Below are 26,124 nucleotides of genomic sequence, written 5' to 3' on the forward strand. Positions count from 1 at the left end.
TTATTTGGAAGAGTTCTGCTAAAGCAATATCATTTTGTTTTGCTTTATTTTGCTTTTACTCTTTTTAACCTTCTAAGTTACATGTCAGAAATTATTGTTTGTTAGATTTTATTTTCCAGGTGGTAGTTGTTAACATTATTATTTCATATAACAGTTTGTAATTTGCAAATCCCTTTAACTTTTTCTATCTGTCTTACTTTCTCATCACATGGAACAAGCATATCATATGTTATCTTCCTTTTGTAAGTGAGGAAATTTAAGTTTAGAAAGGTTGCATGTCTTACCTTAAGACCTACAGAGTCGGTAGGAGAGGTACCCAGGCCCATTGCACACCTTTTGCCTTCAAACTCAGTACTTGTTTTACTCTATCAGAAGTTATTCAAAATATTTTGAATTTCCTTCTACCATGTCCAATATAGCTTACCATACCTTTTATTATTTTTATTTATTTATTTATTTATTTTGAGACAGAGTCTTGTTTTGTTGCCTAGGCTGGAGTGCAGTGGCTCAGCTCACTGCAGCCTTGACCCTTGAGACCACTGGGGCTCAAGCGATATTCCCACCTCAGCCTCCTGAGTAGCTAAGGCCACAGGCACACACCACCACATCTGACTAATTTTTTAAAAAATTATTTGTAGAGATGAGGTCTTACAATGTTGCCCAGGCTGGTCTTGAACTCCCAGGCTCGAGTGATTCTCCCACCTTGGCCTCCCAAAGTGCCTTAGATTACAGGTGTGAGCCACTGTGCCTGGCTACCATACCCTGTAAGTGTGTTTTTAGCAAAAACAAGCTATGATATAGGCCATTTACTTTATGGATGATCTCTCCATGTGACCTAATTGGCAAAAGCAGTCCTCAAAACATATCAAAGCATATACTACTAAGTACTAACAGATTCACTTTTTGGTAAATAATTTTTTGTTAAAAAGATGTAGAAAATGTTAAATATTTTATAAAATATAAAAATTAAGAATTGACTATATTTTATCATGAAAAGGTTGTAAAATATTTTATTGCACATGTCACATTGACTCTGAAATCACAGAATTTTTATCTGAGTTTTAGTGAGTATGTTTTAAAAACATTTGGTAGTCCTAGAAAATACTCCATTTGTTTTTAAAATAATTACAACTGGGCATGGTGGCTCACGCCTGTAATACCAGCACTTTGGGAGGCGAAGGTGGGTGGATCATTTGAGGTCAGGACTTCGAGACCAGCCTGGCCAACATGGTGAAACCCCATCTCTACTAAAAATGTAAAAAAATTAGCTGGGCATGGTGGCACAGGCCTGTAATCCCAGCTACTCGGGAGGCTGAGGCAGGAGAATCACTTGAGCCGGGGAGGCAGAGGTTGCAGTGAGCTGAGATCATGCCACTGCACTCCAGCCTGGGTGACAGAGTGAGACTCTGTCTTAAAAAAATAAATAAATAAAATAAAATAATTAGCAGGACTAAGTGTGCTAGTCAGGTTGGTGGGGGGCTTTTTTTTTTCTAATGATGTGCCCTAAAAAGAACAGCTGAAAATAATTTTAATTGAATATACCCAAAAACATGTTTTAAAGTTAGTGATACAGCTCACATTTATTTCGTATTTAATATGTGACATGCACCATTCTAAGCATTTGAAATATATAACTCATTTAATCCTGACCACAACCATTTGAAGTGTTACCCTATTTTATAGATAATGTAAGTGAAGAACAGAGGTTAGTAACTTGCTCAAGGACATACCAGTAGTAAGTGATAGAACCTGGAGTTGAACCCAGAGTCCCCATCTTTATCCACAATGTTATGCTCCTTCTCTGTTCAGTATTTCCTACTGTGTACTGTATAAGAGACTTGTATACATTACAGCAGTGTGTCATAGTAAGAATTAGGATAAACTAAGGTCACGTGTTTCCTTTGTAAAATAAAGGCTGTCATTAACACAGGCACTTCTTTAGTTGGGTAAGTTTGAGGAGAGTACTTACAGGAATCAACATCTGAAAATTGATTTCCTTAAAACCATTCTTTTGTGGGGACCCTTGAAAAGTCTTCTAGTGTGTACACCTAGTTTCCAGTTTAGGAAAGAGAGCAGTTACTCAAAAGTCTGAACTCCCGAATTTAAAAAAGCTAATCTCCACAAGAGATTTGTTCTCTTAAGATTAGTTTGATTTATTCCTGGTATAGCTGCATCTAGGGAACACTGAAGAATATTAAACAGCACCAAGGATATGTTCTCCTGGAAAGGTTTGCCTGAGGGTACTTTAATGGTTGGTTATTTAAACTAAATGTCCTTTTGAAGATATTGGGGCCCTTTGAATAACAGAGTGCTGCATCATGTTAGATTCTATAAAGTGTTTGATGTTTCTTGGTTTAGTAGATTTATACCTTGGAAGCTCTGGTTAAGATAGAATAAATTATGATATAACATTCCTTCTCCATTCGGTGGTGGTAGTGGTAGAGGTAGCTACTCCATGTACATACATTTCTACAGTGGGTTTCAGGCTGAGCTCTGGGAAAGGATGTCATATTTTACCACCTTATATATTTGATCTATGTATCTCATACATAGATTTTGGCTCTTAAAGAGAATCTGAATTAGAGGCACTTCAGGAAGCATTCGCATATCTTAGAATAGATGACTTGGCTATCAACCCCTTGCCGGCTGTAGCTCCCCATTTGTTGTAGTCTGTATGTGCTATACCCAACCTAGAGCAGGGCGCCATGCCTGGCTAATTTTTTTTTACTTTTTACAGAGATGGGGGTCTCACTATGTTGCCCAGGCTGGTCTTGAACTCCTGGCTTCAAGTGATACTCCTGCCTGAGCCTCCCAAAGTCCTGGGATTATAGACATGAGCAGTTGTGCTTGGCTCAAATTTTCATTTTAATTAGGCTTTTTGTCAGAAGAATGTGCCACTCTGAATTTGTTTTTGGTATTAAGTTTGTTTCTTGTATTACCTGAACCTATTTTACATTTATTTTATTTTATTTTATTTACATTGATTTTTATTTTATTTACATTGATTTGAATTTGGGATACTGCTGTTTTACCTATATTAAAAGATGTTTCAGCAAAGGTAGCAGATTTTTCCATGACTTTTTTTAGTCATTGTTGAACGATCAAAGCTTCGTTCATCTACAGTTTAACCTTTGCTTCTAAACTCAAATTTTATTATTAATAGTTTTTTTCTTACTCTAGAGATGAGTTGTTTATCCATGCTAATCAAGTATACTAGTCGCCTGAAAAAAAATAAAGAGAGCATTAAAGCACTATCGTGTGATTTTGGTGAGGCAGGGCTTCATTGTACCCCCAGTATTAGGAAATGTTCTTTAAAATCCCCACTATGTTTCTGGCTTTCTTTTATCTTTTTTTTTCAAAGTAGAGCCATGAGATTTTCCATACAAGGATGTTTATTCTTATTTAAGAAGTGTTTTCATTTTCTTTTTTCTTTTTCTGAGATGGAGTCTCGCTCTGTCACCAGGCTGGAGTGCAATGGCATGATCTCTGCTCACTGCAACCTCTGCCTCCTGGCAGAGGTGATTCTCCTGCCTCAGCCTCCCAAGTAGCTGGGACTACAGGCGTGTGCCACCAGGCCCAGCTAATTTTTGTATTTTTAGTAGAGACAGGGTTTCACCATGTTGGCCAGGATGGTCTTGATCTCTTAACCTTGTGATCCTCCCACCTCGGCCTCTCAAAGTGCTGGGATTACAGGTGTGAGCCACCACGCCCGGCCTTCATTTTCAATTAAGATAATTTTTATTTTCCCTCTTAAAAGCTGTATAGATGTTAATTTTTAAAGTCCTGATTCTACCACATCAAATAATAGAAACACCCAGTTACATTTTTTAAAGGGAAGTAGTATACAGTTACCAATACCAGTTTATTGTGCTCTTTTCTACAGAATCTGCCTTCTGTTGGTATATTTCACACAGGACCAGTCTTATTCATCTGCTTCAGACTCACATGTAGGCAATAGGATGACACTGACATGACTGGCTGTCTCAGAAAATTCAGTTTTCTGTAATTCTAACACTTGTAGGGTCACAGTTAATAAGTCACCCAGCCTCCCTGTCCCCCACTCCCAGAGTATCTACTGTTAGCAGAGAACTATGCCGAATACAGTTTTTTTCTTTAACTGTCATTCTTCTTCTGTCATGGGAACTGAGTTTACCATCAAGGTAACATTAGCAGAAGGAAGGGGTACCAAGTATGTGTTTTGTATGCTGTACAAAATCAGTTCACTATAAATGATCACTGCCCACCAAAAATGCACAATCCCAAAGGAAATATACCGCAGGGCCATGAGGTCACAGAAGATAAGCATGTATAGAGCTCAGTAAACTTTTCAGACAATATTATTGTAGCTTCCTAAATACTAACTGTATTGGACAATACATGATAGATACCTTTTCACACTTAAGCCAGTCCATATTAAAGCTGCTTTTACTAAACTGCTTTGCAGAGATTTTCTAATGGTTCTAGTTTCGATAATGAATTTGCTAATATTAATATGCATGTTGGGATGTTCTTTGGAATGTCAGAGTTCTTTCTCACTTTTAATGCAATGTCAAATTTTTATTTCTCATCTTTCCTGTTGGTTTGACTCTTATGTTTGTGCTTTCCACTTTACAGGCATGCAGTATGGTGAATATGTTAATAACCAAGCTAGCTCCGCACCAACTCCCTTGTCATCAACTTCCGATGATGAGGAAGAGGAGGAGGAGGATGAGGAAGCAGGTCTGCTTTAGCTTTACACCAGTTCTTGATCTTTTCCTGCTCAAGTTTTCTTTTTGTTTCCACAGTCTTAGCCTTTTAAAAAAGAGTCTTTGAAGATTTAGCATGATGAAATTAAGAGGTTTGCATTATAGTAGATGTGTCACATAAAATGAGGTGTTTGTTTTGTTTTTCCTCCTTTAGGCATCTTTGCCATATTGTAAATAATAGAATCAGAATACCTCTTTCATGATAGTAGAGTGCATTCTTCTTTCAGAAATGCATTTCCTCCCATGTCACATGCAAAATAATGAGTACTGACTGAAGCTTTTGGCTGATGATTGCTCTAGCATCGTTTTAGGAATAATGCTTCATTTTCTGCTTTGCCTGCTACTTTAGTCTAATCAAAATAAGCCATGCGGATTTTATAATAGGGATAGAGAAATAGGACAGTGTTTCAGTGAGATCCTTTTGGCTTTTCTTGTCATGTATTTAGAAGGCCCAGAATTTGTAGTTATTTTCCTGCTTCATGAAGTAGTACATATCTTGCTAGCTGAAGAAGTTATGCATATGGTTATGTGTTGCAAACTGTTTAATATCTTTTTCTGCCTTTGATAGGTAGAACACTGCTAAATATTAAGCAGTTCAGTTCCTCCATTAATTCTAATACAGGTTGAATATCCCTTATCTGAAATGCTTGGGACCAGAGTGTTTCAAATTTCAGATTTTTTCAGATTTCAGAATATTTGCTGCATTATACATAGTGAGATAGTTTGAGGATGGGACTCAAGTCTAAATACTAAATTCATTTATGTTTCATATACACCTATACACATAAACTAAAGATAATTTTGTACTATATATATATTTTTATTTTGTTTTGTTTTTTATTTTTGAGACAGGATCTCACTGTGTCACCCAGGCTGGAGTTCAGTGACACAATCATGGCTCCTGCCAACCTCTGCCTCCCAGGCTCAAGCCATCCTCCTGTCTCAACTCCCACGTAGCTGGGACTACAGGCCACCCTGCACAGTTAATGTTTGTATTTTTTGTAGAGGTGGGGTTTCGCCATGTTGCCCAAGCTGGTCTTGAACTCCTGCACTCGGGGAATCCGCCCACCTCAGCCTCCCAAAGTGCTGAGATTACAGGCATGAGCTACCTCGCCAGGCTTGTACTATATATATATATATACATACATACATACACACACACACATATACACACACACACACACACACATATGTATATATATATGTATACATATATATACATATATGTATGTATAGGACATATATGTATATATGTGTGTGTGTGTGTGTGTATATATATATATTTTTATTTTTTTATTTTATTTTATTTTATTTTTTTGAGATGGAATCTTCTCTGTTGCCCAGGCTGGAGTGCAATGGAGCGATCTCGGCTTACTGCAAGCCGCACCTTCTGGGTTCACACCGTTTTCCTGCCTTAGCCTCCCAAGTAGCTGGGACTACAGGCGCCTGCCACCACGCCTGGCTAATTTTTTGTGTTTTTAGCAGAGATGGCGTTTCACTGTGTTAGCCAGGATGGTCTTGATCTCCTGACCTCATGATCCTCCCGCCTCGGCCTCCCAAAGTGCTGGGATTACAGGCGTGAGCCACAGTGCCCAGCCTTGTGCAATATTTTTAATAATTTTGTACATGATACAGAGTTTTGCCTGTGGCTTGTCATATGAGGTCAGGTGTGGAATTTTCTGCTTGTGGTGTCATGTCAGCCCTCATAAAATTTTGGATTTTGGAGCATTTAAGATTTTGGATTTTCACATTAGGGATGCTCAACCTATAGTTTAAGACTGAACCAATAAGTGATGATCTTTCAAGTTATTATATGTGACCATAATTCTCGTGTTCTAAATGGGAAGATCTGTTCTACAAACAATCATTTTAACAAAATTTTCTATTTCCTATGCATTTAAAAATATTTAAATCATTATATGCAACTCGAGGGGATAAAAATTGGGGGTGGCAGGTGGGAAATAATTTTTCTTACTCTAAATATGTAAGTACCCATCTATGTTTCTGAAATTTTTTTTGTAATTTTAAATTTTAACAAAATTTCAAACTCTCAGAAGTGTAAAAGAAACCCACATGTACACTTTACCCAGATAAACCATTTTTGCCACATTTGCTTTATAATTCTCTGTCAACATATTTTTGCTATACCATTTGCAAGTAAATTGGAGACACCATAAACTTTACCCCTAATACTTTATGTTTCCTAATCATAAGGTCAGTGTCTTAAATAACCAAAATACAGTTATCAAGAAATTGAACATTGATGCAATAATATCTGATAACACTGTTCATTGTCAAATATCAGTTGTCTGAAGTAGATCAGCTATAAAGCTGTTTTCATGGTCCAGGATCCAATTTGGATCATGCATTGAATTTAGTTTTAGACTCCTTTAGTCTCCAACAGTTCATTAGCCTCTTTCCTTGCCTTAACATTTTCAAAGAGTACAGACCAGTTATTATGTAAAATGTTCCCCAATGTGGGTTTATCTCAGGTTTCCTCATGATTAGATTCAGACCATGCATTTTTCGGAGGATTATCACTGAAGCAATGTTGTGTTCTCAGTGCATCCTATTTGAGGCACATGATGTCAATTTGTTCTCATATTGATGAGGTTAACTTTTATTATTTGAATAAGGTGGTATCTGCCAGGTTGCTCCACTATAAAGTTACTATTTTTCCCTGTTAAAATTAATAAGTCATTTGTGGGGAGATTCTTTGAGACTATGTGAATGTTCTGTTCTTCAAAAAAGAAAAAAAAAAAGAGATCAGAAAGATTTGGTGGCTGGTGCAGTGGCTCACGCCTGTAATCTCAGCACTTTGGAAGTCCGAGGCAGGCGGATCACCTGGGGTCAGGAGTTTGAGACCAGCCTGGCCAACATGGTGAAACTCTATCTCTACTAAAAATAACAAAAATTAGCCAGGTGTGGTGGTGCAAACCTGTAGTCCCAGCTACTCTGGAGGCTGAGGCAGGAGAATTGCTTGAACCTGGGAGGCAGAGGTTGCAGTGAGCTGAGATCACGCCACTGCCCTCCAGCTTGGGTGGCAGAGTGAGACTGTCTCAAAAAAAAAAAAAAAAAAAAAAAAAGATTTAGCATTTATGGCTTTTTTCTAGGGTCTTGTTTATTATTTTTCTTGAGTATATTATAGATTTAAAATTCCTGAGTTTATGGCATTTGGATTTTAATAATACCTAACATTTTTAGCACTTACTGAATGCCAGTCGTAGCAATACAGAGCTAGTATGTCTCCCTTGGTTTTTGTGTCAGTTTTTCTAGACTCACATCCCGACTTTGTCACTTTCTAGCTTTGTGATAATGATAGTAACAATTACATATAGTTGTTTTAAGGATTGAAGATATTGTTTGTAAAGAGCTTAGAACAGTGTGTGGCAAATCGTAAACACTCACAAAGATTAGCTGTCATTACCAGCATTGAGATTGTGTTATTGTCTGTTCTTCTCAACAATTCTGCAAGGCAGAAATAATCAACTCTATTTTACAGATGAATTAACTGCAGCCTGAACATGTTAAGTAACATTTGTCTGTGGTCACACAGCTGCTCAGTAGGCAGAGTAGAGATTCAAACTGAGGTCTTTCTGCAGAAAAGTATGAAAAAGAAGGTGTCTTCCTATCTAGTGAGAGAACATAAACCGGCAGAGTAGGTGGGAAGTAAAGGGCACATGACGGTAGTCACTACAGTATTAAGCTTACATGTTATCTTACTCTCCTGTTTTTTTTTCTACTCCACAAAATAAGACTATATTATTGACATTTTTACTATAATTTTAGTGTTCTCTATTCATGGTTTTTTAAAATAATATCTTTGTTGGTTGCAAGTTAAAGAAACATTCTCAGTGGTGGGATGGGAAGAAAGTCTAGCTTTAAATGGAATTTTATCTTTTAAACCTTGCCCAGTTACAATAATTTTTTTCATATGTACAGAGGTAAAAAGAAAGTGGCTGAAATTCGTGTGGGGATTACATGTAAGTGTCTAACAAAGTAGAGATTTGGAGTGCTCTACTTCTTAAGCATTTCAGTGGCATTTATTCCCTTTATTTGTGAGATTTCTGTGTGTTTAGTTTATGTGGGATTGTTCTCCAACTTTGAAAAAAATTTACTGAACATTGATGAAAAATCAACCAGCAGGTTGGAGAATCAGAAGTTATTGGGTTAGCAGTGTTAAGTGTTGAGGAAAGTTTGGCTGAAAGCTGAGGAAAAAAACAATTGGAAAATCTATCAGGAGGTATCTGTCTTGTTTTGTTTTTTCCCCCTCTGGTAGCACTGTTTGGAGATAGAGGGAAGAGAGAACATGAAGAACATTTCCTGAGTCTCTTGTTAATATCTGTTATACCTGTGATATCTGTTAAGTTGTAATAGTAGCTCTGTGGAGTAGGTGTTATTATGACTGTTGTTACCAATGAGGAGCAGCTCAGAGATGTCAGGTGTCCATTTTCCCTCAACTGGTAGGAAGTGGACATGGAGTTTGAGTTATAGCCTTTTTATGTTTTGTGCAGGTTATGAGGAAATCTCAAATTATCTGGCTAATTTCAAGTTTAGCAATACTAGTAAGTATATTGCCTTTGTTGACCCATATTGCTTGTCTTTTAGAGACAGAAAACAGCTTAAGCCTTTTTTTAAAGGCTTAATTGCTTTCTGATACTCTTCCCTAGCTTCAAGGATTCCGAGCTATTCTTCTGATCTGTTCTCCTTGTTACTTCTTTAGATTTCAGCTCCCTCTCTTTTTCTCTTTCCCTTTTTCTTCTTTCAAGCTGTAACATAGAGCCAGTAAAAGAATGGGAGAAAATTATTTCCAAGTACTGTATTTCATACTTGACCCCCATTTGATCTCAGAATACTTATTATCAGTAATTGTAGTGTGAAGTGACTGAGGCAAATCGATGCTATCCAAGGATTAAGCATGGGACAAGTACCAAAGCCATTGATTCAGTGGAAACCAGCTTTTATGCTAAAAGCAGTATTTTGCTTGGTATCAGGATTCCAAAGATCAATATATTAGCATAGCTCTGGCCATCAAATACTTATAATATGATAGGGAAACAGATACCATATGATTATAGTACAACTTGAAAAGTGTAAGCAGGCGCGGTGGCTCACGCCTGTAATCCCAGCACTTTGGGAGGCTGAGATGGGCGGATCACCTGAGGTCAGGAGTTTGAGACCAGCCTGGCTAACATAGCAAAACCCCATATCTACTAAAAATACAAAGATTAGCCAGGCGTGGTGGCTGGGTCTGTAATCCCAGCTGCTTTGGAGGCTGAGGCAGGAGAATCACTTGAACCTGGGAGACGGAGGTTGCAGTGAGCTGAGATCACGCCACTGCACTCCAGCCTGAGTGACAAGAGTGAGACTCTGTCTCAAAAAGAAAAAAAAGAGAAAAGAAAAGTGTATTAATTCAGGGTTGAGAATGTGCTCCTACATAGGAGAGGAAATGATTTTCTGTGGGCATACAGGAAAAGTTTGACAAAGGATTTGAAATTTGAAGGATGAGTAGTAATTTGCCCTGTGAAGAAAGGAAATTATGGCTAACAGACATAATGCATAAACAGAAGAAAAAAATGTAGTATTGGGTCAAGAGTCAGAAGTTTGGTGTAACTGCAAAATAAGGTAAAAGGGAGGATGGTAAAGGGACAGGTGAGAGATGCAGGTGGAAAGGACAAGTAGAAGCCAAATTTTGAAGTTTGTTTTATGACAATGTGTAGGCATTTAGACCTTATTCACTAAGATGGTGGGGAAATTAGTGAAGGTTGTTTTTAAGCATATTCAGAATGTTAACACATAAGTTTTCAATAAGGTACTGTTTTATAAAAATACCTTTTTGATTTATTTGCCAGTAATGGCATGACCTCTAATTAATGCATTAATTAGAATGCATTAATCTAAATAGCAAAATATCATGAGTCTGTTTAGCTTACTGATTTATTTGGGTTTATAACAATTATCATTGCTTTGATATTTTGACAGGTTCAAAAATAGAGATTTGCAGTTATTTTTTCTTCTGAAAGTAAATTTAAAGTAAACTAGCAGATTTCAAACTATTCAGTAAACAGAATAAAAAAATTAATACTTTAAAACATAGCATTATTAAAATGAACAATCTTTAAAATATTAACAGTTGATTTGACATGAAAGAAACTAAACATCTTAATTGAGTAGTAGTATGTTCTTTGGAATAAGTTGATATGTAAGTAATCTTTTATCTTTGGACTTTTTTTTTTTCAAGAGTAGTTATTTCTTGATATATACATTTAAAAGTTTTTCTTAGAATGCCCATGATATTTTTAATAGCAGTTTTGAGAAATAATTCACATACCATAAAATTCACCTATTTAAGTTGTGCTGTTCTGCAGTTTTTAGCATATTCACAAAGTAGCAACCATCACTACTATGTAATTACAGAACATTTTCTTCACCCCAAAATAGAAACTTCATATGTTTTAGCATTCTTCCCATTCTACCCTCCCCGCACAGCCACACACAGCTCTAGGCAACCATTAATCCTCTGTCTCTATAGATTTGTCTATTTTGAACATTTTGTATGTAGAGATCATATAATATGTGGTTGTTACTTGCATCTTTCTTTTAACGTAATGTTTTCAAGGTTCATCCACGTTATGGCATATGTCAGTACTTTATTATTTTTTGTTGCCAAAAAATATTCCATATGTGAATGTATCACATTTTATTTATCCATTCATGAGTTGATGGACATTTGGGTTGTTTCTGCTTTTTGGCTGTTATGAATACTCCTGCTGTGAACATTTGTTGACAGGTTTTTGTGTGGGTTTATGTTTTCATTTCTCTTCAGTAGAATTGCTGGGTCAGAACTCTGTATTTAACTTTCGAGAAACTGCCAAACTGTTTTCCAAAGTAACTGCACCATTTTACAATCCAATGAGGATTCTAATTTCTCCATGTCTTTGGTAATAAGTTTTGGCAAAGATGTGGAAAAATTGGAATCCTCATTCGATTGGTTATAACCATCCTAGTGGATGCGAAATGGTATCTCGTTGTTTTGATTTTCATTTTCCTAATGGGATTGTGATGTTGAGCATCTTTTCATGTGTTTATTGGTCATTTGTTTATCTTCTTTGGATAAATATCTGTTCAAATCTTTTGCCCATTTTAAATTTGATTATTTGTTGTTTTATTGTTGAGTTGTAAGAGTTTGTTACATATTCTGGATATTAACCACTTATCAGATATATGATTTGCAAATATTTACTCTCATTCTGTGGGTTGTCTTTTTACTTCTTGATGATACAGTAACCTTTAGAGCACAAAAGTTCTTAATTTTGATAAGTCCAAATTATCTTTTTTCTTTTGTTGCTTGTACCTTTGATGTCATACCTAAAAATTCATTTAGTCATGAAGATTTATTCCTGTATTCTAAGAGTTTTATAGTTTTGGCACTTACATTTTATGTCTGTGATCCATTTTGAGTTAGTTGTGGTGTAGGGAAGGGGACCAGCTTTGTTATTCTGCATGTGGATATGTCTAGTTGTTCCAGCATCATTTGCTGAAAAGAATATCATTTCTCCATTGAAATGTCATGGTAAATTGTTTAGTTTTATTAAGGAAAAATATAAAATTAACTTTTAAATTGTATAATTCAGTGGCATTTACTACATGTACAGTGTTGTGCAGTCCCCACTTCTATTTATCTCTGTCTAATTTTGTGAAGTACTAGACATTTTCATCATCCCAAAAGAAAATCCTACACTCAGTCACTCTCCATTTTCCCCTCCCCTCAGCCTGGATCTTTCATATAAATAGAATTATATAATATATATATTATATATTATAATATATATGGTATATATATGATATATACATATAATATATACATACGATATATATATGGTCTTTTCTGCTTGATTTATTTCACTTAAGCAAATTTTCAGGTTTCGTTCACATTGTAGTGTGTATCCATACTTCATTTTTATGGCTAAATAATATCTCATTTTATAGATATACCATATTTTGTTTATCCATTCATCTGTTGATGAATATTTGGAGACTTTTGACCTGATATATCAGCATTCTGCTTTAGTTTAAAATTCACAAATAAAAGGAACAAAAAGGAAAGGGCATTACTTTCCATTCTTTATTAAGAGGAAAAATATATGTGCAAAATTGTTCTACTTATCACGAAGAAGGCACTTCGTAAATATTAGTGTCTTCTACCTATTCCTTAATTTGATGGGTGTCTTCATATCCACTGTCTTATTTAGACCTTATAAGAACATAAAAAACCACACATAGGACATTTAAAAAATCATTAGTATTTTGCAGAAGAGTTATATAGCAAGTTACCTTCACTTATTCTTAGGAGAAAAGACCCACAAAGTTATATAGCAAGTAAATGATGGAGTTGATGTAACTGCAGTCTTTGCCTCCAAATCATGTTCTTTGCTGATAAGAAAATGTTCCTACACAAAAAACATTAGCTATTATGTCCTGAGTCAGTATACCTGATTCTCATGTTCATCTAAAATTATTCAATGAAAGATAATTATGCATACCTGTTCCTTTCCTATCACAGTTGAAAATTAACCTAAATGTAGTTTAAACACCAGTTATAATACTGGTATTAAGAGCAAGGGATAACCTCTGTAGCACAGAATTTTGTCTTACTGTGAAACAAAGCAAGATCTCTAACATAATAGAGGGATCATGCAGATTTTTTGTTTTATTCATCATAATATACTCTAGCATATGTACCCAGGATAATTGTAGGTCTCAAAATATTTGTTGAATGAATGGAAGAAGTATATTGCTTGTTCTGTTCATGTGACCTGTGACCAGATTTCATCATAAATTGCCACTGAACTCTCATCTTAATCTTAACAGGTTTTGAATGAGCACACATAATAAAAATTCTTATAGTCTAACATTTATATGAATTAGCATGCCTTTCATTTATATTACCTTATTAAATATGGCAGGTGTTATTTAATCTCTATTCTGCAGATATGTAAACTGAGACACAGAAAACTTAGTAGCATGCCAGATAAGCAACCTAAGCCACAGACTCCTCATTTATGAATGTCTCAAACAGTGTGCTATGATATAAATAAAAGTCATTAAAATTTAATTACCTTAAAATACCCTAATATTGATAAAATATATTTAGTAGTATATTTGGTAGATGTGATCCTTAAGATGTGACTATATTAACATTTCTATCAACCTAAAGTTTTTATTTATGTGTTTGACTACTTTTAATAGTTTAATATCTGTTCTTCTCTAAGATGCTTTACATGTTTAACTGAATTTTATCCCACTCATCAGCTTCATATTCTTTCCACTCTCATCTTCTATTCTTAACAGAAATTCATTGGTTTTTAAAATGTCTCTAGACATCAATCATTTTACTTTTTTACTAGAATCAGGAATTTTCCTAGTTCTGCAAAAACATCTTTTTCAAAGTTGCCAAAGGCTGCTTTAAGATACTTTGTCATTTTAAACCTAGTAGATATTTTGGTTTTCCTTTTAGGTGTTGACAGCTCTTCTACCACAAGCAGTGCTTCTCCAATGCCCAACAATTATGATGCCCTGGAAGGAGGCAGTTACCCAGGTAATTTGTTGTTTTGTGCTTGCTGGATCTTCATTTTGAAAGTTATTGACCATCAGTTGCCTTCAAATGTGAACATGTATTACACATAATAGCAGGCTATATTTTTAACAAGAAAAGAAGGACATTTTTCTGGCACTTCTCAGCCTCAACTTAATAGCGTTGTCACTAACAACTATGAAGGTTGTTTCTGGGGCTATTATTTTTTGTTGTTATCATACTCTATCTTTTTCTAAAAGATTTTCAATAGCTTTTCTCTTCTTTCCCCTTCTTTTTAAAGAATAACTACTCCTTAAATAAATTTTATATTTCTATTGTCATGCTTAGGTCTTTGAATTTGAATTCTTTTCAACCAGCCTCTGAGTATAGTCTTTGACTCTTTGCTCCCTCAGTGGCTTCTGGCTGCTTCTAGTAGGTAAATAGATGCTACCTTCAACTTGGGGGTAGGTTTTGGAGACATCACTTTTAACCATATCTGGAAATCACTTTAGCCATTACATTCAAGTACAGGAGTGGACAGTATTGAAAGAAAAAACTATCATTTCGTTTTAATATACTGTGATTTTTCTTGCCCTCCTGTCTCCTATCACTGACAACCTGACAACTGTACCTGACCTCTGTCTCTCTTTTCCTAATGATTCCAAGCTTCAAAACTAACAGAGAAAGCAGTTTTGCCCTTCTTTTTATTTCTTATCTCTTTGTTGATGATCCAGGATGAAGTTTAATTGAAGTTGGAATGTTCTATACTTAAAAAAAAAAAAAACCCATACTATCTTGCTATCACTATTCTATGAATCAGTAGAAAACTTTAATCTTTTCAGCTCAGTATGGAATTCCCTTGTAATATTTTAAAAATACTTGAATAAACGATTCAGTTTTTTGTAGTTAAGGATTTTTCCCCTAGGAATTTTGTGTGTGTGTGTCTGTGTGTGTAAGAAGTTGTAAACCATTCCAAAAACAATCTCTTATCAAGATATTCTAGAAGAGTTGCTTCATTTACTAAAAGATGAACAACCATATAGCATCCCACGAGCTCTAGATTAATGTGAAATGAAATGTCTAGTGTAGTATAGTTGAAAGATTCTGGCCCTGCAGTCAGACTTTGGTTTCTTTGTATTCATTCAGTCAACAAATTCTAATCTTATAATGAACTATGTGTTGAGAGTATTTCAGTAACCTTGGACAAGTTTTCTTCCTATTTATACTACACCAAAATTAAAGAACTACGTGAGCATCTGTAGCAGTAATGTTAAATGAGTTGTAGGCCTACTATATGTCAGGTACTAGAATAGATCTATAGAAACGTAGAAATATTATTCTTTCCTGAAGAAGGGGAGAAGATTTAGACCTTCATGTTTATAACTCCAATTTTCCTCTTTCTTCATCTTCTTTTTTTTTTTTTGAGACGAGATCTCAGTCTATCACCCAGGCTGGAGTACAGTGGCATGATCATGGTTCACTGCAGCCTGGTGCTACTGGGCTCAAGCCATCCTCCCTCCTCAGCCTCCCAAGTAGCTGGGGCTACAGGTGCACACCACCATATCCAGCTTTTTTTTTTTTCTTTTCATAAAGATGGGGTCTCACTTTGTTGTCCAGGCTGGTATCAAACATCTGGCTTCAAACAGTCCTTCCACCTTGGCCTTCCAAAGTGTTGGGATAATAGGCGTGAGCCATTGCACCCAGCCTCATTTTTTTTTTTTTATTTCTTATGCTGATAATTTATCATGTTAAGAGAACTTTCTGCCTATGTTTCCGTCACCATGAGGAGGGACAAGCAAGAGATCTAAGGATTATGACACCGTGTTGAAGGTCTTATCCTTTTAAGAAGTCTGGGAGGTTACCAGAAAGCCAGTAAGCTGATCCTTGCCTAATCAGCACAAGATGATAGCAGAATGTCTAGGAATGTATCTTCAGAATTAGACCCAACGAGGAGATGTGATTCTTAAAGAAAAAAAAAAAAGATTGATTCAGTTAAATGTTTCTAAGAATATATTTTTGCAGAATCCCAAATGCTGGTGAAGGATATCTTACGAACTAAAATGAATGCACATTGTAGAGTTGACTTCAAAATAGGACTAAACAGTCAGTATGCCAAATTGTTAATAATGGTTATGTGTAGAGTAACTTTTAGAGTTTCTTTTCGTTGATACTGTTTTTGTATATGATTTTAAGTTTTCTGCAGTTTTTTTGTTTTCCACTTTCTGTTTTAAATTTAAATCAGGGCATTCATTCATTAAATACATTTTATTTGACATTTATTACATACTAAACATTGTTCTAGGAGCAGGACACTATTCTAGATACTACCTTTTTTTTTTTTTTTTTTTTGAGACAGAGTCTCGCCCTGTGGCCCAGGCTGGAGTGCAATGGCACAATCTCGGCTCACTGCAACCTCAGCCTCCTGAGGAGCTGGGACTACAGGTGCCCGCCACCACGCTCAGCTAATTTTTGTATTTTTAGTAGAGATGGGGTTTTACCATGTTGGCCAGGCTGGTCTCAAACTCCTGACCTCATGATCCACCCACCTCAGTCTCCTTAAGTGCTGGGATTACAGGAGTGAGCCACCACTCCCAGCCTCTAGACACTATCTTTCATACTTGACTAACAGTTTTGCTACTGCAAATAATGCATATTTTTAGGGGATTATGGAAACATGCTACTCCTTCCATAGAGTTAGTTTTTATATAGATGGTGGGGTTAGATAAAGCAAATTAGAGAAAAGAGTAGTTGGCACCCTTTTTATTGCTTGCTTTGTTTTGTGGTGCTTAGTCTCTGCTGAGAGAATTTTTTGAAACTACTAACTTTGTGTGTGCGTTTGTGTGTATTATATAAATATATTCTTATCTGTTAGAATTACCAACTCAAGGGGCTCACGCCTGTATGCTCAGCACTTTGGGAGGCCGAGGTAGAAAAATCTCTTGAGCACAGGTGTTCAAGACCAGCCTAGGCAACATGGGACACTCCATCTCTATTTTTAAAAAAAGAAATACCAACTAATGTATCTGTTGGTGAAATGATGTAAAATATGGGGTGGAGTTTCTGTAAAAAGGAATTAAAAAAAAGATGTAGTATGACAACATGTAAAACAAGATTAGCAAAATATTGATAATTATTGAAGCTTACTGATAAGTATATGGGGTTCATCATTCTCCCTACTTTGTGTGTGTCCAAAATTTCTTAGAATAAAAAGCTTTAAAAAGAAAAAAGGAAATGTCAGGGGTTATGGACTGGATCAGCAGTCCAGTCTTTGTGGAGTCTTGATTTTCAGTTGTTAACACCATGTGTTTCCATTTTTTAGATATGCTTTCTTCATCAGCAAGCAGTCCTGCTCCTGATCCCGCCCCTGAACCTGATCCTGCTTCTGCTCCAGCTCCAGCTTCAGCTCCAGCTCCTGTCGTCCCTCAGCCTTCAAAAATGGCTAAGCCTTTTGGCTATGGCTATCCAACACTTCAGCCTGGTTATCAGAATGCTACAGCACCACTTATTTCTGGAGTACAGCCCAGTAACCCGGTATATTCTGGGTTCCAGCAGTATCCTCAAGTATGTATTCAGTCATATACACACATTGTAACAGTTACAAAACTTAATTCTGACAAATTCCTGGTGGGATTTTTACCTGTGATCCAAGTGGATCTTAGGTACAAACACATGTCAGCCTAGATCAAACATACATAGAATTTGATCCCAGCTTTTTTGTGTGTATATATGTAGAAAAAGATTAAATGAAATATAAATATCACATTTTTAAAGAGGTTAAATCTAGTTCAAGATATTAGCTATGATTTTATTTTTCTTCATGGTATCTTTATTTTTCAGAGTCTACAATTGCAAGTATTAATTTTATAATCAGAAAATTTAAGTAAATGTTAAGTTTTTAAAAAAATTTTATATTATCAAGCTGGCATTCTTCTTAGAAAATGACAGGTAAAATGTGATTTGGTCCCTACACTGCATTTAAAGAACTTTATGACACATAACTCACCTTCATAAGAGCCTCCACACACATAAATATGCTCATAGGCTCACATGCTCATTTACTGCTGAAGTGGCTACATTGTCTGGGGTCTAAACCCATGGTTTGTCATCTTGCAGCCAGGAAAATTTAGGATGTGGACACACACGAGGAGTTTATGGGTGGAAGTTTAATAGGCAGCAGAGAGGAGAAAGAGAAACAGCTTTCTCCATAGAGAGGGGCCTCTGAGCGGAAAACACTGGCTGGAGGTGGATGCACCAAATTTTATAGTCCATCTTGAGGAGGCAATGTCTTATTTACCTAGGGCTCGCAGATCAGTTCGATTAGTTGTGACGTTTACATAAGGCCTTGGGGGAAAGGCTGGTTGCCCTACCCTAATCTTATTATGCAAATGAATTATCTTTGGCCAGCACCATCTTGTCTGCTCTTTACTGTACACGTGACTGGCAGATAACGGATGATGGAGCCGCCATCTTGAACATGTCTAGCCACTAGTTCCTGCCAGCATTCACTCTTGCAGGCTCCCAGCTTGCTTGTCTGTGTCTGCCGCTCGACTTTACAGGCTGCTCTTCGTTAGTGAATGGTTTGGGGCTGCTTTTCATTAAAAAGAAAAGCCTTACTGAGGATTCCCATACCTTCACTATCTGCCTAAGTGATTTCTTTTTAAATCCTATATCACTGCTGCTAGGAACCATTCTGACATGACCTTTTCTGGAGCTACCTCATAAACCTAGCAGTTTAACAACTGATATGATATTTATACAGTTAAATACTTAACAGGACAGTATTTCATTCACATCTATATTTATTGAGAAGAAAATAAAATACAGGGAAACAATTTTTTTTTTTTTTTTTTTTTGAGATGGCATCTCACTCTACCGCCTAGGCTGGAGTGCAGTGGCGCTGTCTTGGCTCACTGCAACCTCTGCCTCCTGGGTTCAAGCAATTCTCCTGCCTCAGCCTTCCAAGTAGCTGTGATTACAGGTGCCCACCACCATGCCCGGCTAATTTTTGTATTTTTAGTAGAGATGGGGTGTCACCATGTTGGCCAGGCTGGTCTTGAACTCCTGACCTCAAGTGATCCGCCTGCCTCGGCCTCCCAAAGTGTGCTGGGATTACAGGCGTGAGCCACCGTGCCTGGCCAGGAAACAATTTTAATGACAAGAGTATTGCTACTTACAGAAAACTGTTCTCAGTTGACTAACCTTATAGAAATTTTATGGTGAAGTAAGAATGAAAATGAGAAATGGGATAATCAGTGAGGAGCAGTGGCTTACTCATGTAGTTCTAGCTACTCAAGACTAGAGTAGAAGGATTGCTTGAGCTCAGGAGTTTGAATCTAGCCTGGGTGACATACCAAGAGCCCATCTTGAGCAGGGGTGGGGCAAAAGAAAAAGGAAAATTATTTGTTTCTGGAATTTAACCTTAGAATTAAAGTACAGAGGAAAAAGGGAGGAAGAAAACTGAGAGACATTAGAGGAATATGGTTGGTTAGTACAGATTTCTCTGCCTCCAATTTTGCTAGATTTTCTTTATGGCTCTGTTGTTTCATGTGAAACAATTTTTAAGTCTGTCCTGTTTGACTCTTGTACTTTTAGGCAAATTCCTATTTGGGGTTGTAACATATTATTTACTTAGAATTTTTATGACAAGAAAACCAGGTTCAAAGAAAGGATTGATTCTTGGAAGTGTTGAGCAAGGAGAAGAAAAAAATTATTTTGAAATAGTAAATGGTCTTACATAATGACTTAGGACAATAGTCCGCAAACCATGGCCCTCTGGCCAAATCAGGCCCACTGCCTGTTTGTAAATAAAGTTTTATTGCAATACAGCCATGCCCATTCTTTTATGTTATTGTCTATGGCTGCTTTTGCACTACAGTAGTACAGTTGAGTAGTTGGAAAAGAGATCATGTGGCTCTCAAAGCTTTAAAATAATGACCTTCTATCTACAGAAAAAGTCTGCTGACCCGTGACAAAGGAGTGTAGGAAGTATTTTTCATTTCGTATTTTATTTGGGAGGTTATTTTAGAAAAGTCAAAAAATTACCTTTGGGATAAGAGTAAAAATAAATATTCTACCAGAATTAAAAAATACAACATCATTTTATTCTGTAATCACAATCCTTTTTATATTCTGGGTCTAGTACAAATGTTAGAAAAGTTTGGATAAAGGGGACAAAGATATACTAAAAAGTAACCTGGGTTATTAATCGCACTTAAGTGAGCATCATAAAGCCAAAATATTTAGAAGTAGACTGTTAGAAAGCAACCATTCCTACCTTTTTTTTTTTTTTTACATAATTGGAAGCATACCATATGTACTCATGTCTAGATTCTTTTGCTCAACATTATGCTTATTGTGTGATTGTAATTCATTCATTTTCATTGTTATGTGGTACTCAATCATGTGAATAGACCAGTTTGTTTATTTGTTCTATTGTTGATGGGCATTGGGGTAACTTTCCAGTGTGGGGCCATTATGAATGATGCTATTGTGAACATTTCTGTCCGTGTCTTTTAGTGAGTGTATATATCTAGGAATGGAATTGCTGGGCCATTGGATATTCATTTTTCAACTTTAGCAGTTAAAGCTAGACAGTTTGCCAAAGTGATATTCTGATTTATACCTCATTAGCAGTGTGTGAGAGTTCAGTTGCTTCACATTCTTGTCAACACTTGGAATTTTGACTTTCTAAATTTTAAATAGTCACCTTCGTTTCATTTTTTTGAGGAATAGAAACTCAAATAAGTGAAATCACCTGTCCAGTACCAGGCTTGGTTCTAAGAATGCAAAAGACCTTGCAGTACAGAATTAAGCACTTTTTTTCTCTTTAACTGGTAAGGATTTGTACAGTAAAAAATCATACTCAGACTTGATAGATGGATCTTTCCAAGGAAGATTACAAGCAGCTATTTTTGTCTGATCTGAATTTGAAATCATTTTTTGAACACTACTGTTTTAGGGTCAGTGAACAGTAATGATTTAGGTATACAGCTAGGACCTACATTTAAATTCTTACCTATCTACTAAAAAAGATTATAAATTTTCATTGAAGATTAAAATTGTGAAACTTTTTTAAAAGAAGTCTTTTTTTATTTTGAGACGGAGTCTCGCTCTGTTGCCCAGGCTGGAGTGCATTGGCGCAATCTCGGCTCACGGCTCACTGCCTCCTCCACCTTCTAGGTTCAAGCGATTCTCCTGCCTCAGCCTCCCAAGTAGCTGGGACTACAGGCATGTGCCACCGTGCCCAGCTAATTTTTTGTATTTTTAGTAGAGACGGGGTTTCACTGTGTTAGCCAGGATGGTCTGGATCTCTTGACCTCGTTATCTGCCCACCTTGGCCTCCCAGAGTGCTGGGATCACAGCTGTGAGCCACCACGACTGGCCCATTTATTTTTGAAGTTCCAGGTAGGGTAATAATATCTTAGCTTAACTTTAAACAGTCTTAACAGTCATAATAAAGTTGAAATGCCTTTAAATGTTGTACCTAATGTAGTGCAATGAAAGAGCTCTGTGTAAAGGCTTTTCTTTGTATTGATTAATTTGAGATGACCTATTAAGTAGTGGGAAACCCTAACAGTTGGTTTTTGAAGGGAAAAAACGCCTTAAAATTTGTTTTTTTAGGGTTGAAAAACAGGAAAAAGGCTGATGTTTAAAAACAAAAATAAAAATTAGAAAAATATTTTCAGTGAATATATGAAAAACCAGATATAGATACTATATAGCTTTTTTAAATTACAAATTTAGTGAGATCAATTAGAGAAAATGCAGATAAACAAAAGGAAAAATATTAATAAATATTAACCAGTATTTCTACCAGGTTGTAAACAGCAATGCTTGGAGTCTGTCCTTCCAGGTTTCTTTCACTACACCTTGCTAGGGAAGCCAGGAAAGAAGCTGATTGTCTAGATGACTTGTTTAAACAAACAAAAGAAGTTGAAAAGTACAAATATCACTTTGGAAAATGTTTAAATTTATTTAACAGTATAAGAAGAAACCTTTCTTATTATATCTTTCATCATTTTGGTACTTGTATGTTTTATAATGAGTCTCCCATTTGCGGGGCATAACTCAGTTTCAAAATCAACATCATTTTAAGCTTGGTGTGCTTCTGTGATCCCAGTTAACACAGGAGAATCACTTGAGCTGAGGAGTTTTGAGACCAACTTGGGCAATATAGCAAGAACCTGTGACAAAAGAAAAAAAAATCCTTGTGTGTGTATACACACACACATACACACACATACTTTATCATACATAAACGCACATGCATACAGTCATGTGCTGCATAATGACATTTTAGTCAATGATGGACCACATATATGATGGTGATCCCATAAGATTATAATGGAGCTGAAAAATTCCTGTCACCTATTGACTTTGTAGCTGTGCTAATGTCATAGCACAGTGCATTACTCATGTGTTTGTGGTGATGCTCTGCATCAAACAAACCTGTACTTCCAGTCATATAAAAGTATAACACATACAGTTATGCACAGTACATAATACTTGATAATGAAAATAAATGACTACTGGTTTATGTATTTACTCATACTAAACTTTTTATCTTTATTTTAGAGTGTACTCCTTCTATTTATAAAAAACAAAAGTTAACTGTAAAGCAGCCTCACACAGGTCCTCCAGGAAGTATCCAGAAGAAGGCGTTGTTATCACAGGAGATGACAGCTCCTTACATGTTATTACACCTTAAGACCTTCCAGTGAGACAGGATGTGGAGGTGGAAGACAGTGATACTGATCCTGATCCTGTGTAGGACTAAGCAAATGTATGTGTTTGTGTATTCATTTTCAACAAAAAAGTTTAAAAGAAAAAAAATATAAAACAGAAAAAAGTTATGGAATAAGGCTGTAAAAGGAAGAACATTTTTTGTGCAGCTGTACAATGGGTGTTTTACACTGTTTTTGCAAAAGTCAAAAAGTTATTTAGATTGGTGCAAAAGTCATTGCGGTTCTTGCCATTGAAAGTAATGACAGGCCAGGTGCATTGGCTCACACCTGTAATCCCAGCACTTTGGGAGGCTGAGGTGGGTGGATCACCTGAGGTCAGGAGTTTGAGACCAGCCTGGCCAACATGGTGAAACCGTGTCTCTACTAAAAATACAAAAATTACCTGGGCATGGTGGCGGGTGCCTGTAATCCCAGCTACTAGGGAGGCTGAAGCAGGAGAATCGCTTGAACCCAGGAGGCAGAGGTTGCAGTGAGCCAAAATTGCAGCAGTGCACACCAGCCTGGGCAACAAGAGCAAGACTCCGTCCTTAAAAAAAAAAAAAAAAAAATGACAAAACCCACAGTTACATTTGCACCAACCTATTAAAATAAATAGTTTATAAGGTAAAGAAGTTACAATAAACTAATGTATTACAGAAGAAAGAAAAACTTTTTTTCCTCCAGAGTCTGCTTCTGTCACCCAGGCTAGAGTGCAGTGGCACAATCTTGGCTCTGACTGCAGCCTCCACCTCCTGGGCTCAAGCAGTTCTCGTGCCTCAGCCTCCCAAGTAGCTGGAGGATTACAGGCGCCTGCCAGTACCACGCCCGGCTAATTTCTGTATTTTTAGTAGAGATGGGGTTTCACCATGTTGTTCAGGGTGGTCTCAAACTCTGGACCTCAAGTGATCCACCCGCCTAGGTCTCCCAAAGTGCTGGGATTACAGATGTGAGCCACCATGCCTGGCCAAAAACTATATTTTTATAGGTTTGATAAAGCCTAAATGTGCGTGTTTATAAAGCCTACAGTACAGTAGCGTCCTGGGCTTTCACCTTCACTCACCGCTCACTCACTGACTCACCCAGAGCAACTTCCAATCCTGTAAGCTCCATTCATACTAGGTGTCCTATGCAAGTGTACCATTTTGTATCTTTTGTACTATATTGTTCTTGTAGTTTTTCTATGTTTAGATATACAAATATCATTGTGTGCAGTTGCCTACAATATTCAACACAGTAACAGTGCTGTACAGGTTTGTAGCCTAGGAGCAATAGGCTATATCATATAGCCCAGGTGTGTAGTAGGCTATACCATCTAGGTTTGTGAGTACACTCTGTGATGTTTGCACAAGGACAAAATCACCTAACGACACATTTCTCAGAACATGTCCTCATCATTAAGCGACATGACTACACACACACAATTTGTGCATTTGTCTTAACTATTTCCTTAAGTGGAATTACAGAATCAAAACATTTAATTGTTTTTTTTCTTTTTTTGTGAGATGAAGTCTCACTCTGTGTCCCAAGCTGGAATGCAGTGGCACGATCACGGCTCACTGCAACCTCTGCCTTCCAGGTTCAAGCGATTCTCTTGCCACAGCCTCCCGAGTAACTGGGATTATAGGCGTGTGCCACCATGTCCAGCTTAATTTTTGTGTTTTTAATAGAGATGGGGCTTTACCATGTTGGCCAGGCTGGTCTCAAATTCCTCACCTCAGATGATCTACCTGCTTCGGCCTCCCAAAGTGCTGGGATTACAGGCGCAAGCCACTGCATCCGGCCAGCATTTAATTCTTTAAGACTTTAGAATTTCTCTCTACTCAATAGAAGTGTATTCCTACTCTGTGGCAGTACTATTCTAGGCACTGAGAATACGAGAGGAGGCTCAGTGAACAAAACAGTTCCTGCTCTTAAGAAGGTTGATGGGAGGTCAGGATTAATAAGACAATAAATAAGTAAACAAATAATTAATTTCAAGTAGTTACAAGTGCTATGAAGTAAGACAAGTTGAAGTAGTTTCTGGGGTGAAAATGTGGAGTAGGTGGTCAGATAAGCAGCCTTCATTGTAGAAGTTAGGTTTGAGTTAACATATGGAAGACAAGAAAAAGCATGGAAGGATCTGTTGTTAAAGCATCTCAGGCTGAATAAACTGATATGCAAAGACTTAAGGCAGGAACAAGTTTGACATGTTTGAGGAATAAACTCCCAGTGTTGTGGGAATTCAGCCATGGGTAGAGTAATAGGGATGAGATCAAAGAGCTAAAGGACCACAGTCAGAAGCTTAGATTTTACCCGAGGTGCATAAGAGAGGTATCAGATATTTTATGTAATGGGATGACATCTAATTTACATATTTAGAAAATCATTTGGCTGCTGTGTGAGGAATGGATTAGAGATAGGAGTATTTGAAAAGACAAAATGGAAGCAGGGAGACAAATTGAAGTTCTGCCCTAATTCAGGAAATTGATGGTTGTTCTTTGTGCTAAGGTAGTACCATGGAGGTTGTAAAAAGTGAATAGATAAGAGATAACTTTTTATATGCCAGTGAATTGGATGTGGTGGGTGAGGGAAAGGAAGGTGTCAAGAGTAACTCCTAGGTTTTTGGCGTAACACCTGGGTAGAGGTTAGCGTATTTACTGAGATAATGAAGACAAAGGTCTAGGAATGGGAATTGAGTTGGCCATGTTAAATTAAAATACCTAATGGAGGTGTCAGACAGTATTTGATCAGAGGTTGTTGGTCAAGTATGGAGAAATAATGTGCCAATTTATACTTCAAGCAAGAATGTATTTAATTGCCCCTTTCTCTATATTGTGAAGTACCCCAATAATTATTTTGTATAAGCAAAAATTTTTTTTATAATTATTGGTCATATGTATTTCTTTACTGAAATCCCTGTTTATATTTTTTCACCATTGTTCTGTATGTCTGCGATAAGTGTAAACCTTTTGTGTTTGTATATTGTAATTTTCTGCTATGTTGACATTGGTTTTTAGTGTGTTTTTATTTTTTACCTTGGAGAAATACTTAAATTTTATGTAGTTATTTTGTAATTTCTTTCTTTCTTTCTTTCTTTTTTTTT

The 26,124-nt window shown here is 36.6% G+C and overlaps 1 protein-coding gene across 5 annotated transcripts in view; it reads left to right on the forward strand.

Annotated features, from left to right (window-relative positions):
* The window catches only part of SEC24B (SEC24 homolog B, COPII coat complex component), a 106,274-nt gene that overhangs the window by 42,700 nt on the left and 37,450 nt on the right, over positions 1–26,124 (forward strand). For 3 of the 5 annotated variants that reach the window (XM_024246243.3, XM_024246242.3, XM_054554305.2), the window contains 2 exons: positions 14,263–14,343; positions 17,639–17,880. In XM_024246243.3, the coding sequence (XP_024102011.2) occupies positions 14,263–14,343; positions 17,639–17,880 (323 nt within the window). Of the gene's footprint in view, positions 1–4,614; positions 4,720–14,262; positions 14,344–17,638; positions 17,881–26,124 lie in introns of all 5 variants that reach the window. The other 2 variants (XM_024246240.3, XM_024246241.3) reach the window with 1 other exon arrangement.

This window comes from Pongo abelii, chromosome 3, assembly GCF_028885655.2.
Source record: "Pongo abelii isolate AG06213 chromosome 3, NHGRI_mPonAbe1-v2.0_pri, whole genome shotgun sequence".
NCBI lineage: Eukaryota > Metazoa > Chordata > Mammalia > Primates > Hominidae > Pongo > Pongo abelii.